The sequence below is a fragment of the Actinia tenebrosa genome, unplaced genomic scaffold, assembly GCF_029948245.1.
Source record: "Actinia tenebrosa isolate PJP-AT-01 unplaced genomic scaffold, QUT_ActTen_1.0 PGA_scaffold12__29_contigs__length_12842862, whole genome shotgun sequence".
Lineage (NCBI taxonomy): Eukaryota > Metazoa > Cnidaria > Anthozoa > Actiniaria > Actiniidae > Actinia > Actinia tenebrosa.
Genome location: NW_028292572.1, coordinates 3,322,233 through 3,338,082, shown reverse-complemented (window position 1 = coordinate 3,338,082; position 15,850 = coordinate 3,322,233). Strand labels below are relative to the sequence as shown.

Below are 15,850 nucleotides of genomic sequence, written 5' to 3'. Positions count from 1 at the left end.
CAAGATGGGCTGACCCTTCTTAGCTATTACGCTTCGGATCTGGTAAGTTTCCAAAGACCAATTAGGATCCGTAGCTCTTTTGGATCCTCCTTCTAATTCACCCGGTCCGTAGAGATATCGGACCGTGACATTACCTAATTTTTTTTCATGGGGGAAGACCGCCCTCGAACTTCTGACGTAGGACTTGTGCTCCACGTGTTTCTCTTTTATGGCATCCTTGGGTTTCATTCCCGTAGCCCTGGCCGCCTCGTTGTTCAAAGCCGCGACGACCTGGGGGAGCCGCTGAGTCCATTCCCTGTTGCGTTTGGAGGGATCTTCCAGCTCTTTCCAATACTGGTACCCAAAGAGACGCTCGGCCAAGGTTTTATTGAATCTTTCGACGATGCTCTGACCCCTGTGGTACTCAGCTTCGGCTCTCCTAATCTTAGTGTCGTGGTCTTTCAGGGTCTTAGTAACCACGCCCATGAACTCCGTCCCCGCATCCACTTGCAGCAGCTTAGGCCATTTCAAGACGCGCTTATAAATCCTACCTAGGGCTTCTGCGACTTCCCCAGAATCCTTGCTGGTTATGGGTTCGGCGTCCTTGTATCTGCTTGCGATATCAACTACGGTCAAAGCGTATCTATAGGTCTTCTTTCTCACCTTGTCGTGCGGCAAGAAAAGCAAATCCGCTTGATGAACTTCATTGGGGGTATTTACGGTAAAGCTGGGCCTGGGAATGTACTTGGGCACGGGAAGATAAACCTGCCAGAGGGTTTGTTTTCTTAACCAATTCTTAGCCGTTTCTTCTGATACCCTGGCCGCGGTTGCGAGTTTCTTAATAGCCGACGCTCCTCTCCAATAGCCTTCGGGCCCATAGTAAATCCTTTTGAGTTTGTCCTCTACGCGGCCCATTATATGAATTCCAAAACGAGATTGATCTTACGTCCGTTAAAATCCACCGTCTCTCCGTCCACTTTGATGGTGATGTTTATGCTTTCTACCAAATTAGATAAGTCATAGCTTAAAGAAATGGGAGTGTATTCTACCAGGTCAAATGGATTACCCTTAGGTGGAAACTTGGACATAAGAGAAGACTTTTCTCCATTGTTGTAACTATGAACCAAGTCGCAATAGACTTCGTAAGAGGATGCGACTTTCCATTTCACAGGTATGGCTGTGTTGGTAATTTCCTTGCCTGAGACACCTAGTAAAGATCCTAATGCATCAGCTTTTCCTAGGGTTACCGAGAAATTGTTAGGAAGATTGTGTTTGAAGGTCATTTCGTGCGGCAGCCCTGTGGTGAGAGTATAACCGCGCTTGGCGAGCTCCTTAGCAAGGGTGATTGGCGTGTAATGTCCATCGGGTAGCATTACGCTTTGATAATTGTTAGATCCCTTATGCACGGTGACCATACCATTGACTAAATTATACCAAGAATTGTACAAAGAGCAACTAACCAGCCGAACCTTATGGGCTTTGATGGGGGGGTTCCGATAAGTGGTAAAGTCATTCTTGTCGCTTTCCAAAAAGACGATCATTATATTCTAGGCGCCAAAGCGCCAAGCTTAGACTAAATACGCCAAAGCTACGCCTCCCGCCAGCCCTGCGACTCCTACGAAGACCAATTCATTGTCTTTTTGTTTCTTAGAAGGCTGGTAGTAATTCTTGAACTGAGGCTTTCTTAACCTAAAGTCGGGGTGTGCTTGCGCATAGAGCTTAAAGGCGTAGTCTGTATTTTCGAAGTTCTTGTCTGCCTGCATCTTGTCTTGGTAATTCTTATCCAACCAATCCCTGTAAGCTTGTCTTTTTTCATTCCAAGCTGCAACGTCTCGCTGATATTTCTCCAGCGCTAAGTCGTGTCTCTTTCTTTCGGCGGCGCCGCTTTTGTCGCCTCTGACTAATCTATCCAAATACTGACCACCATAATTAGCTCCAGTGAATGCTAAAGCTGCAATAACTCCGCCTACGACTACGCTAGCCATATATATTAGAAAATCACACCGTAGGCAGGTACTTTTCCTTCCGTAGGTAATCCTTTACCATGATAGCCCCGCCTACGGCAGCGGTCATCTTAGCAAAATTAGCGAAGCTCTTGCTTGGGTCTTCAGTAAAGTCTTCTTTGAGCACTTTCTTACCCACCCAACCAATACCCGCAACGATGGAAGTAATGATAGCTGCTTCTTCAACAGTTTTCAATAACGCGGTTGACATTATATTACAAAGCGAGAAGGTTATCACTCCATTTCAGGGATTTTGCTTTTTCTCACGGGCGGCTCCGCAGGTTCATAATGTGCTGGTTCCAATTTTACTTTTGGCTTTGCTGCCCGCCATTGTAAGTAGAGGCTGCCTGCTGCTATAGCAACTCCTAACGCGCCAATGACGTACCCAGGATTGATAAAGGATTCCTCTTCTTTTTCCTCCACTTTTTCTTCTTTCTTTGCTTTGTTCTTCCTGTTCATCTCCGCGAGCTTCTTTCCGGCAGCGACTCTGCCTGGAGATTTAGCCTTGGTAATCTTCTGCTCCTCTTGGGGCTGCTCTGCTTCCATTTATATCTAAGGACTTGAAGGACTTGACAGGTAACTTAAGATGACCTGGGTAAGTACTTGGGAATGACTTAAGGACGACTTGACAATGACTTGGCAATGACTTGACAACGACTTGACTAAGTACTTAAGGATGACTTAACTAGGTACTTGAGGATGACTTGGGTAAGTACTTAAGGAGGACTTGAGGCGACTTGATCAGGTACCTCGGCAAGTGCCGCCTGGAAGACCTTTTCAACGTCTCTGTCCTTCTTGAAGTCCTTCCAAGAGGCACCAAAGGTGCCCGCAAGTTCCTTCAAGTCGACATGCTGAGCTACGTGAAGTGCCGCAGAGGCGACTGCCATTAACTTACCGCACTTCAAAGACAACCACCCACAGGTTATCTTAAGTTCTTGAGCAATAACGTAGTCCTCGCTAATGTCCTTCTGGAGTTGCTCCACGTCGTCTATGGGCAGCGCAAGTCCAAGCAATTTAGTGGCAAGTCGGATAGCGGAGTCTGCTACGGCGTCCGTGGTCTTACTTGCAAGGGCAGCCTCGTACCTCTTATGGAACTTCTTGACTTCCTCTTCTGACAACTTATTAACCTGCTCATGGGTAAGTTCCTTGCCTATCATTTCTTTACACTTCCCAGAAGACACAAGGATGTTGAGTTGTTCTTTGAGGTTACTTTCATCTAACTGCGTGGGGACTTCATCTAAGAGCTGCTCAATGTCCATATATCTTTATGGAATACGGAAACCTCAAAGAGAAGATCATCTTGGAATGTTGGTGCGTCTTTAAATGCCGCATGTATTCGTGTAACTGTTCCTTGGATATCTCACCGCCGTAGTCGCTTAAGATGGTTTCCAGGTCAGACTTGCTCGGAGTATAAAATACGACAAGTGAGCCTATGTTTTCCCTAAAAGGCTTAGAGACGCTGGTAAGCTGCTGCGAGAGCAACCAAACGCTAATATTGTCGTGTCTGCCGCTGAAAGCGAGCTTCACTAATTCGGAGGTGCGTCTTTTTACGTCGTCCCCGCAGGCGATGTCATCCAGTATGAGCAAGGTTTGCGTATCTTTAGGGAATTGTTTGTGCCAGAACTTAAGATGGCTGGATAACTCGTTAGGATCCAGTATGTCCACAAAGAAGTCGTCGTCTTTCACTCCTACACCCGTCCAGGTGCGGTTATTCACGTAGGTGGGGCATAATAGCACGATGTAGTCGAAGCGGTATCTAAAGGGTCCTAATAGCTGCTCCACGACGAATTGGGTCTTTCCGCAGCCGGTGGGTCCTACTATCAACGCGTTACAAGGAATATGGTTCGGATCCATTATATATACGATGGACCCAGTGGACGCAGTAAGAAGGATTGCCGGCGACGCAAAAGATAAAAGAGACACCATAGAAATGCAAAGGGAGGAGATAGACCGGTTAAAAGAGCGCGTGCAGGAATTGTACGACGAAATGTGCGGTCTGAAGCGTGCAGAACGGTTTGGCGCGCTGATAACTATGGCAACGTGGGCTAAGGAGTCCGTTAAGGACTTCATGCGATATCCCCTGTAGAATGTTAACAATAAGGTTAAATCTTTGTTAAGGATGCCTGGAAACTATTTCAAAGAGTGTCTCAGAATGTTGACGTTTAGGTTAAATCTTTGTTAAGGATGCCTGGAAACTATTTCAAAGAGTGTCTCAGAATGTTGACAATAAGGTTAAATCTTTGTTAAGACGTGCCCTTCAAAGGGGTTCTTATTTTTATTTATTATTATTATTAAATATCCTTAATTATTCTTAATAATAATAAATAAAAATAAGGATGGGATTTGAGACTCTTTGCACGAACCCTACTTTACTATTTTAAGCCGCCTACTAATCATTACGGGCTTTCCACATATACTTAACAAAGATTTAACCTTATTGTCAACATTCTAAGACACTCTTTGAAATAGTTTCCAGGCATCCTTAACAAAGATTTAACCTAAACGTCAACATTCTGAGACACTCTTTGAAATAGTATCCGGGGCAAAAGAGTCCATTAAGGACTTTATGCGGTATCCCATATAAGGGTTATTAAATCCTTATTATATATGGAGTGTGAGCGGTGTAACAAGGAGTTCAGCAGCAAGCAAATGTTAAAATACCACCTGGAAAAGAAGGTGTGCGCTAAGAAGGCACGCGAAAGACGTTGTAAGGTATGTAATCGCCTCTTTAGCAGCGCGCAGATGTTGGATTACCACGTTGATAACCGCGTTTGTCTAAAGAATGTATGTGAGCGCTGCGAGGAGGACAAGAACGATGAATGGCACCGACATCGATGCCGCGGTAATTACGACCTGCTGAGCGTGGCTTGCGAGGAGCACGGCGACGTTGCTGCACGATGTTGCCCAAAGGAAACCCAAAGGAAGTTAACGCGCCGGAAGAAGGAAATTGACCAGCGCTTTGCGGAGTTTGACTGCGTCGAAGGCGTAAGGTGGGAGGATAGAGAATATTGGGAGGCAACTTGTGAGCGCTGCGGCTGTCAAAGAAGTGACCAACATGTTTGGCAGTGCCTCTACGACGGCCAAGGCGGTTTCAAGGAGTACTTAGATCGCTTCGAAGCTTGGCATGCCGGCAATGAGGCGGCAAGGAAAGCCCGTAATGATTAGTAGGCGGCTTAAAATAGTAAAGTAGGGTTCGTGCAAAGAGTCTCAAATCCCATCCTTATTTTTATTTATTATTATTGACGATGAATAATAATAAATAAAAATAAAGACCCCTTCAAAGGGGCCTCGCAGAGTCCCCTAAGTATATGGTAGCCTACTTCATGGCATTCTTTGGAGGATTCCTAATCGCCCTTTCAATATATGGACTGTATTACTTGCGAACTACCTGCCGACTGCATTACGACCCCCAAACCGCGTAAAAAATACACCTGCCTTCATTGCGACAGGGTATTCTCCGAAGGATCCTTTGTGGGGCATTGGTGCTCCGCGGATCCTAAAGCGCAGCGGACTTTAGCAGACGCGCTTAACTACAAAGAGGAGATGGAGTGACTCTTCTTTCAATGTCAAACTTCCATCGGCCATTTACCTTACCATAGCTGCGTAAGTGGGTGAATTCCTCGCCCTGAATTACGTACCGCACGCAATCCGGCGCCCAAAGGGAATATTCCTTGCCTTCTAAGTCTTTGAGGACTAACCGTAAACGGTCGATGTCTTCGAAGACGACGTAATTTTTTATTTCGTATGCTGCGCCTTCTATCAGGTCACGCCAATGTATCAGATTCAGCCTCATTATATCTATGAAATATTCTTAAATGTGTTGCCCTTGTCTCCGTAGTCTTGAAGCGTTTGCAGCACCACCGACAGGGAATACGGATGCCTTCCGCGTAGTTGCTAAGGGCACGACAGATGACGTCATAATCGTTGCTAACCATGGTCAGGTAACCATTCGCGTCATACTGCGAAATTATCTTGCGTTGGTCTGCGGAGAGTATGCCATTTCCTTTCGGCGTCTTTAATTCGATGCAAAGCCCTTCATACCTTAAATGCGCGTTCAGTATTAAGAGGTCGGGTTGACCCCTTTGATAACCCTTCTGCCAGCATTTTATGCGTTTGCTGTCAGAATCCTGCAATTCCCCTAAGCCGGGCGCTATGAGCATCTGTGGGTAGAAGCGGCGTATGTAGTCCACGACTTTCTTATGCAGGTCAAACTCATTTTCCATTTTGAAGACTAACTTGTTAGGACTATCGAACCGCCTTTCTATTTCATACTTACCTGTCTTTCTCAATGCGGGAAGAACGTCCTCGAGGACCCAATCCTGGAATGTCTCTGCCGTTGGCATCTTAGAGCTAAATATTAGTTGATACAACCCAGATTCGGTTACGTACAGGGAATTAGGCTGTGAATACGAGGGGAGGCGATTCACCTCCACTCTAAGTTCGCTAAGCTTTACCTTATACCTTTCACGAACATGCACCTTAATTGCATCTTTTGGGCGTTCGTAACCCAACGCAGCCGCCACTTCCTTTGCTTTGAAGTATAGTTTATCGCCTTGCACTATGCATTGCAGTTTGGTTTCGTTGTTTTCGAATACGCGAAGCATTATATACCAACGATATTTTTTTATCAAAAGGATGAGCGAGTGGATCAATAGGCAACGCTCTTTAGCTGATTCATTTCTACGCTCAGTTGCGCGTCAGACACGACGAAAACGTAGCAGTTTATCTTATCACCGTCGCCGGCACTGGCGTTTTTGGTGCGCTTGATCTCCAATGTTATGCCATCCTGCGTATTTACTAGACGTAAACCCTGACCATGCAGGTCTTCGTCGTTAATGGTGCGCATATCAATCCACAGCGCGTACTTATCATTAAAGAATTCCTCGGGGCTAATTTGGTCACCAAACTTGCGCTTTGCCTCCCTGTAGACGTCTTCAGGTTTTATTCCCTGGGAGTAGACCTTGTTTGGAACGCCGTTTATGTTGACCCCCACGTTAGTAATGTTGGGGTTGTGAAAGGCTTCGGAGTCGCGCTTACCGGCCTCGTAGGGCTTAGCAAACACCAGCATCAACCCCGTGAGACTTCTTCGGGGGAGGTTAATGCTTTGGTTGATAACCTCATCCGTCTTATCCAAGAAGCTAAATGTCTTCTACATCACGACGTGATCGTAAAGGAATGCCTTTCCGGAGCTGTATTCCATGCCAGCGCTACGGGCCAGCTCTTCGCTGTACACCGTTTCGTACTGTAGCTCTAAGTTGGTAATAGAGTATGGGGTTGTTTTGGTAAGTGCAGTGGTCAGCCCACCAATGATGTTATTAGCATCTGCTAAGGTTACTTCAAACTGTAGCTCGGATAACTGTCTTGGGTAATACACACCGTGATTCGTAATCACTTCAAAGTCCAGTGGTATGACATACTTGCTACCATAGGCTGTCTTTATTCGCTTTGCGTCTGCCACTGCGGTTTCTCCGCTGGAGTCCGTGGGCTGCGTCTTAACAGGTGTGCGGACCTTACGTAGAATGACACTACCAATTCCTTGTTCTATCCTTTGCGCGCGGTCAAATGCTGTTAACCATAGATCCTTATAGGTGGTATACAGATCGTACCTATTTAAGTCCAGCAAGGATTCCCCAGCAAACTTGATTCTCATCTTAGAAACAATGTTGCGGCCCACGTTGTTAACGATAATCCTTTCATCCGCAGTGCTGGGCTGCACCGCTAGGTCGAACCTTAACGCCAAGGTGCCAGGAACCAATACTAGGTTATCCGTTAGGCGGGGCACGCCTACGTACAGCGTTTCCCCTGGCTTTGCGCTAGAAGGTGTGAATGTGACCCGGTGAAAGGTGCGTTCCGCTTTCAGCCCGCCAACCTGCTTAGGTAATACGTTGGGATTTAACTTTGAGCTTATCATATATAATGGAAGTAGAAGGAACGGATTTTGACCCCCTTACCGAAGAAGGCCAAGTAGACATTAATGACGAAGAATACGAGTCTTTGCTTCCTAATGACAACGTAGACAGACAGGGCCTCTTTACGAAATTAAGCAACAGGTATGGCAGCAGGGCCCGCGAGGCCTGGCGTTCCTTAAAAGACAAGTGGCAATCGAGGAACCCAGGGCGACCTATTCCAGAATATTTGGAATTACAAGACCTGAAAATTGGAATGCTAAGGGAACTTTTCGACAACGTTAGGGAAAGATTTCCAAACGCAGACTTGGCCCGCCTTAATTTTCGAACCGGGGATAAGGGGCAAATTCAAATCCAGCATCAAGGAAGGGATACGTGGTATAATCTTTACCAAAGGACAGACTCCAACAAGCTCGCCAGTAATCTCCCAAAAGAAATCCAAGACGCATTAGGGAAACCTAATTTAATGGAAAGGCTAAAAGAAAACGACGAAAACCTTAACGAAGCCGTTGAAAGGGTCAAAGCCTTAATGCAGCGACAACAAAAAGGCTTTGAAGCGATAAGGGAAGTCGAAGGACTAAAGGAAACAATGGAGGAAAGGGATGCAGATTACATGAGACAAAACCGACTGCTCCTCGATGCTCAAAAAAGAGAACTTAACGATAAAAACCAAAGAATAATAGAAACGGGAGAACGAGCAAACAAAGCCCTGCGCGAAAGGAACCAAGCCCAAAAAGCCTTCGAACTTGCCCTGCAAGACCTAGACATAAGCAAGGAAGAAGCTAAGAACTTACGTACCACCATAGCTGGCTCTTTAGAGGAACGGCGGCAGTTGGTTGCCGAAATCAACACTAAGGAGGAACAAATCCGGCAAAGAGATCAGGCTATCGAAGACCTGGAGGGGCAAATAGAGCGGCAGCAAGAAATAATTGCGGACCTAACTCGCCCTGAAGAAGAAAGGGAGGCAGCACAAAGGGAATTAGAAGCCCTTCAGGAAAGAGTCGCGGAATTAGAAGCGCAAAAGGAAAACCTGGAAAGAGAATTGGGACTTACCACCAAGGAAAAGGTAAAAAGAGCTCTGGTGAAGTATGGCGTTCCACTGGCATTTGCGGTTGCTATTTCGAGCGTAGTAGGAGTCATCCTTAACGCGCTTAAGGCTACAGGCGCGGGCGTAAAGAAATTAGGTAATGGACTAACGGACTTAGGTAAAAAAATGGCAGCAAGCATTCCGGGCTTGCTTGGTAGCGTTTTAAGCCTGGTATTAAGAACCGGCGGTGAACTGTTGAAGTTCGTGGGTAACAACATTTGGATCTTAGTCGTAGCTATTGGGGTGGTACTCCTGAAGAAGATGAAGGTTTAAGCTTATCCTTGTGTATCACGTCAGGCTTATCGTCGTCAGACGCCCGAGGTGTTCTCGACTGGGGATAAGTAAAGATAGTATTCGCGCCGCCTTGGTAATGCGGAACTAGTGGTATGGCGGTCATAGTAGAAATGGTCTTATGATTCCAAACAGCATTCGTTGGAGGATCTTTTGACGGGGCGGCATTTATCCGAAGGTAGGCAACGTCGTTGGGAAGAACCTGAAGCTTCGCATATTGACAATTGGCTATCATGTGAAAAGTTTCCGGCGTTAAGTCTTCTATGCTTAACGGTGGGGGCTCCGACGAGAAATGAGCTGGGTTCCTATTGTTATCTTTTTTTCTGTAGGGTAGTAATGGGTGGTTATTCTCATCAACGATCCTAAACCCGACATTACACGAATACCCCGTCGAAACGCAAATGGTACACATGATCAATCCCAGGCCCCCAACCTTCACCCACAGCCCGGTGTCATGCCAATGCTGTTCTAAGTAGTCCTTCTCCTCCAAAAAATGTAGAAACCAATCTTCCTTCGCGTGTGGGTTCATATATTTAAAGGCTAAGCACCGTAAGAGTGCTAATGGTAGCGTGATTATAAGGTCGATCTCTTTGGTCATGTATGCTATTTATCGTTACTACACCCGTGTCGTCTACTCTCATTTGCAGCTTTACCTTCCCGTGGCAATCAGCAACCATGTGGAAAGTCCAAACCGAGATGTTTTCGGCGCTGCCGGGGTTGGGCTCTACGGAGAAATGCGTAGGCTCCCTGTTGTTCGTTTTCGTACGCATAGGCTGCAGTATGCCATTCTCATCCAGGAACCTGAAGCCCACGTTGGCATGGCTGCTCGTGCCAATGCAAATACTACAAAGGATTAACTTCTTCCCTGAGTAGTTCAAATTCACGGACATGCCCGTGACATCAACCCAAGACGCCTGGGTGTATTTTTTCTCACCTGTGTAAGTCGTATAGACACAATCTACTCCAGATACGTAGGGGTTGTTCATCGCCATATATAATAACTCAGACCAACGCCTGCAGCTGCTAGCCCGGCTTTTAATAAGTTATGGTCATATTCCTCAGGTATGGTTGACAAAACCTTCTTTTGAGGCTTCTTCTTTGGTTCGGGTTTTTCTGCGTGTTCCTTTTTTGGCTTCTCTACGAAGTGAGGAATGTTCCTAAGAGTGTCAGAGTTCACGTCATTCACCCCAAACTTCATATCCTTTGTAGCTCGTTGAAGTTTGTTGTTGTATCCTACTACAGAGCCAGTATTTATAGATAAATTACTGGGCATTAACCAACAACCCGGGGCTACTGCATAGTCCAACCTTGCCTTAGAACTTTGTATAGCTAGTTGGTAACGCTGTACACCCTTGCTAATGTCACCCTCCAAGATTGAACTTTCGAATAAGATCAAGGCTTCGGCTCGCGTCTCTTCTGCGGCGCCGGTATTTCCCACTATGCTAGATCGGGTATTTACCTGAGCTCCAAGAATAGAATACACGTAAGCTTCTATGCTGCGGTTCAAACGAGCAAGACCGGCCTTAGTTAGTCTTTTACCTTCTGGGGGTATGAAATTAAAGTATTGCTTCGTTTGCTCGTCGTTGGTAATTTTGATAATCAGTGGATTGGCCCCTGCATACTTACCGCCCTCGTCTTTGAACAGAGGTCCGTCTCTGACTTCCTTAGTGGTTTTGGCATTTGGTTCAAAGAAGGTGCTACTGTCGTGAGTTTCCTTATGATATCCCGTGTTCCATCGTAACTGCAATGCATGAACTTCCTTATCACTTAGCTCGTGTCCACCAATCCCCCAATAAGCCCAAATGTGCCCCAAACCATTGTTAGCGCCGGCAGTGCATCGGAAATCCTTCCCTACAACACCAAACTCCTTACAAAGTCCGTTATAAGCCGGCACGCTGTATTTGTTATCTCTTGGATAAAACGTGGCATCTCCTGGCAGCGCAATAACACCCATTTCATGTAGTATTCTTCTAACCGTGAAGTGGAAGTGAAACATGAATATTGAATTCTTCATCAAGTTTGCACTTACACCACAGCCACTGGTGGCGCACCAAACTGCGAAGTTCAATTGCTGCGGCCAATAACGCATGTTAGGACCACTTAACCATTCGTGGGCTTCTTTTGCGGTGGTATGATTAATGGGCACGTTTTTGAAGATATCTCGCACCTTTAACGGAAAGGAATGGTTGTTAGAGATCCACATGTTCAATGTCAAATCCAAACTTGGATGTTCATCAAATGAAACCGCGGGTATCGGATAAGTACCAGTACCAAGCAATAATTCCTTTGACCAACCTTGCACGGGTTTAGGCTTAGGATGCTTCAGCTGAGGCGTAGGTTTCAAATCCTCATTGCTGTACATCCTAGAGCCGTTATAGTAAATCCCATCGGGTCTCCTTTCGAACTTACTAGGGTCTGCATGCGGAAACATCTTCCTAAAGGCCCTCCAGTTCCAGTAATCCCGGTTGTCGTGATGTGGCTGCTCCTCAATATCATTCCCAAAAGCGTCGTACATTAGTATATATAATGGATGTTATACCATCAGCACCTCCACTTTATCCTGATTTACCTAGGGAGGGACCTAACGAATTAAACGCTGAAAACTTTCGTCTGAATAAAGCAAATTTAATCCTGGCTTACTTGGAAGGGCAGGCAAAACACTACGAAAAAGTTAGGAAGAAGTACGTTAGAGCCCGGAGTACGCTACATAAGATTGCGATAACTTCAGGATCCATATCCGTTGTGTTAACGGGCTCCGGCGTTGCTACTTCGCTTACTGGGCCGGGAATAATCGTTGGAGTTCCTTTGGCCGGCGTTGGGGCAGCCTGTGGTATTATTTCTGCTGTTGCTACGGGCATTATGAAACAGTTGTCAAGCAAAATATCCAAGCATGACACGACAATAGCCCTGTCAAGGGCTAAAGTAAATACGATCACTGACCTTGTCTCAAAGGCTTTGCGTGACAGAAAGATAGACGACGTAGAATTCTCTTTGATCCTCGCGGAGGAAAAGAAATACGGCGAATTAAAGTCGGGTAATAAAAAAACCATCGTGAAAGATCTTTCCGAGGAATCTCGCAAAAAGATCTACAAGGAGGCAAAGGAGGAGCTCCAAAGAAAACTCGCTCAGTAGACATCTGCTTTGAAAAGAACGTAGGGGGATTTCGACTGCACATTTCATCTTCTCGGAATCCATCCTAATAGGGGGTGGTTGGAGTCAATTTTGTAAAATATTTCGTAAATTACGTCAGGGTAATAAGGAATATCCTTATCCAGCCGACAAAACATCCACTCGGCTCTGCTCATATCAGAAACCTCGGGAATAGACTTACCGGTAATTTCAGACAAAATGTAAGAGATGTCTTTGTAATATCTTCCTAGTTTTAATTTTTTCAACGCTTTCCGTAGACTTTGTGGGGTTGGCTCTTCTAAGTGGTCTATGATTTTCTTCTTTACTTCGTTGTCTAAATATACCGGGCGAAGACCTTGGATATGACTCATCCAGTCCCTAAAGTATTTTATTCTCTTATAAGGTGTTTTCGTACGACCTCCATTGGCGTAATATTGCTCTTTGGTAGCATTTGGTACGGCATTACGAATATTCTTACCACACTCGTAACACTGTGCTGACGTGTCGTCTTCTATTTGCATTTTTTTACCACAACACCAAAAGGGTTCTGGCTTAGGTACGATAACTTTAGGTCTTAGACAAATTATGCAAAAGTCGTTAACGAACTTCTTACATTCTTCGCACTCCATATATAGACTAATATGTTTAAGTGCGCTGTTGCCCTCAACCACACTTGGAGTGGGGGGTCGTCCATAGGTGGATTTTTCACACGGATCTTGCCCGTGTTGAGATTGCGCTGGAACCCCCATTCCCTATACTACTTATTAACGACTATGTGCCAGGCTCAGATATCGACGCTCGTTGGTTAAAATGGAAAGACGAACTGCTGAGAGTTATCGATTACCATATGTCCCTAAAGTCAGGATCAAGGATTCAGATACCCCTCCGTGGATCGACAAAGATGTCGTACATCTTCTAAAGAAAAAGAAAATGGCTAAACGTGCAGCGAAGAAAAATAACAGCGTGTATTACCTGGATAAGTTTACGTCATTACATAAACAGTCAAAAGATCTAATTAATACAAAATTGAAGGAATATAACGAGTCTCTTGAGGATTCACTAAAAGTAAACCCCAAGCGCTTTTGGTCATTTTTTTGACATAAATCTAAGTCAAACTCTTCTCGAGTGCTGACAAAGCTGACGTCTTTAATAGGTTTTTTCCATTCAACATTTACACAAGAGTCTGAGGATGCACCTGTTGCACCTGCTTCACCCGATTCTGGCATCCCTCTATCGGACAGTCTTCAGATTTCTGATGATGATGTTAATCTGGTTCTTTCTAAGCTTGATCCCAACAAAGCCCCAGGATCTGACGGCCTGCAAGCGCTCATCCTGAAGGAGCGTGCCGAAGAATTGACTCCCTCTATTTGTCGGCTGTTCAACTTATCACTAGCTGCTGGCAAAGTACCTACGGAATGGAAAAAAGCTCTTTGGTGCCTGTCCTGTGGGGAAGAGAGAAGATGTAACAATCTATCGGCCGATTTCGTTGCTGTGTGTAGTCTCTAAGGTCCTTGAACGCTGTATCTATGCTCGTGTGAAAGACCACCTCTGAGCCATCTTTAATGACTCTCAACACGGCTTTTTGCCAGGCAGATCTACCGTCACACAACTACTGGCTTTCTATCATGAGGTTGGTCAACACTTGGACAGATGATTTCAGACAGATATCATATTCCTAGATTTGGCGAAAGCCTTTGATAGCGTCTCTCATCAGAGGCTGTTGTTAAAACTTTCCCGTTATGGTATCTCTGGTCTTCTCCTTCAGTGGTTTGAGGGTTGTCTCAAAGGTCAAAGCCAACGCTGTTTGGTCCATGGTAGTACATCAAACAGTCCCCCAGTACTTTCCGGAGTTCCTCAAGGAAGTATACTTGGGCCTCTGCTGTTCCTTGTGTATGTCAATGACCTTCCTACCGTGGTCGACAATCAAGTTGCTCTCTTTGCTGTTAACACCAAGTGTGCTGCAGTCGTCAATACAATCGATGACTGTATATCTCTACAAGATGACTTGGACAGTCTATATTGTTGGAGTCAGGATTGGAGGCTTAGGTTTAACAGCTCTAAATGTGAAGTATTGACTGTCGCTCGTTAAAGTGTCACTGTTATCTTTGATTATAACATAGATAATACTATGCTAGAAGACGTTACTCATGAAAAAGACCTCGTTGTCATCGTTTTTTCTGATCTAAAGTGGGATAGCCACATAGACAGTGTCCTAACGAAAAGTTACAAGATGTTAGGATTTTTACGCCGTCACAGTTTGAAGTCTTTTGACGTTTCCACCAGGAAGTTGCTTTAACTTACTTTAGTCGGGCCCCACTTAAGCTACGCTAGTGATCGTGTTGGCGCCGCAAAGTATTGCTAATATTAGTAAACTAGAGAGCCTTCAACGAAGGGCAATCAAATATATACTACATACTAACTGGCAAGACGAAATTAGTTATCATGAACGTCTTACTAAACTTAGGATGCTACCTTTATCCTATTGGCTTGAATATAAGGACCTACTGTTTTATTATAAATGCCGCTCTGGTCATTACTCTATACCAATTGATTATTGCGTTAAGCCTAAGAGCACTAAGCTTACTCGCCACAGCTCTGCTCTTGATGTGCTGATTCCTAAATGTCGCACGAAACTTTTCCAAAGTAGCTATTTTAACCACCTTCCTAAGCTCTGGAATAATTTATCTGCATCCATCCGTTGTACTACCTCGGTGAATCATTTCGAACCCTTTCTCACTAATCACTATTTCCACGCCCTTTCTATCACTTATGATGTCGATAACTTTAATACTTGGAAGTCTATCTGCACTAAATGCTGTTCTTTTCGTAATCTCTCCCTAAATAATTCCTGCTGCTTCTAATTTTCTGTCTGTGGCAATTAAAATTTCTATATAAACAATCTTATACACTTACTTATATATATATACACCGAATCCCTAAAACTCTGACAATTTGGCGATATATATACATATATATGTATCCCCCTTTTTGCTATTGTCTTTCTTTGAAAATCCAGTTAAGACAATAGGAAAAATGGGGATATGTATATATGTATATATATCTCAAACATGTTATAGTTTTATATATATATATATATACTTATCTAATCATATTTGATCCTTTGGCCTAGTATTTCATTTTTAAAGGGTTATCTATTTATATACATATATATTTTATAACCCTAGTTAAATATTTATACTTATATTATATTACTAGAGTGCTGGCCATATAGCCGTATTTAGCGCCGACTAGTAGCACTATTTAGCGTTGTCTTGGTGTTTTTGGTGTTATTGGCCGGTGCTATTTCACGAATATGTGGTTGACACTCTATATCATGAATTTTATATATCTTGTAATATTTTAAAAAATTTTTCTTTTTTTTTTTCCTTTTAATTTCATTATATCTCTTTTAAAAGAGAAAACATACTTCATTGATAATCATATACTAAACAGAA

The 15,850-nt window shown here is 44.4% G+C and overlaps 1 protein-coding gene across 1 annotated transcript; it reads left to right on the top strand.

Annotated features, from left to right (window-relative positions):
* The first annotated feature begins 13,205 nt into the window (after positions 1–13,205).
* Positions 13,206–14,484, top strand: LOC148911978 (uncharacterized). The gene is made up of 3 exons (XM_089028383.1): positions 13,206–13,460; positions 13,506–13,886; positions 14,161–14,484. The coding sequence occupies exons 1-3, from the start codon at positions 13,206–13,208 to the stop codon at positions 14,482–14,484; spliced, it is 960 nt and encodes a 319-aa protein (XP_088884509.1).
* Positions 14,485–15,850: the final 1,366 nt, after the last annotated feature.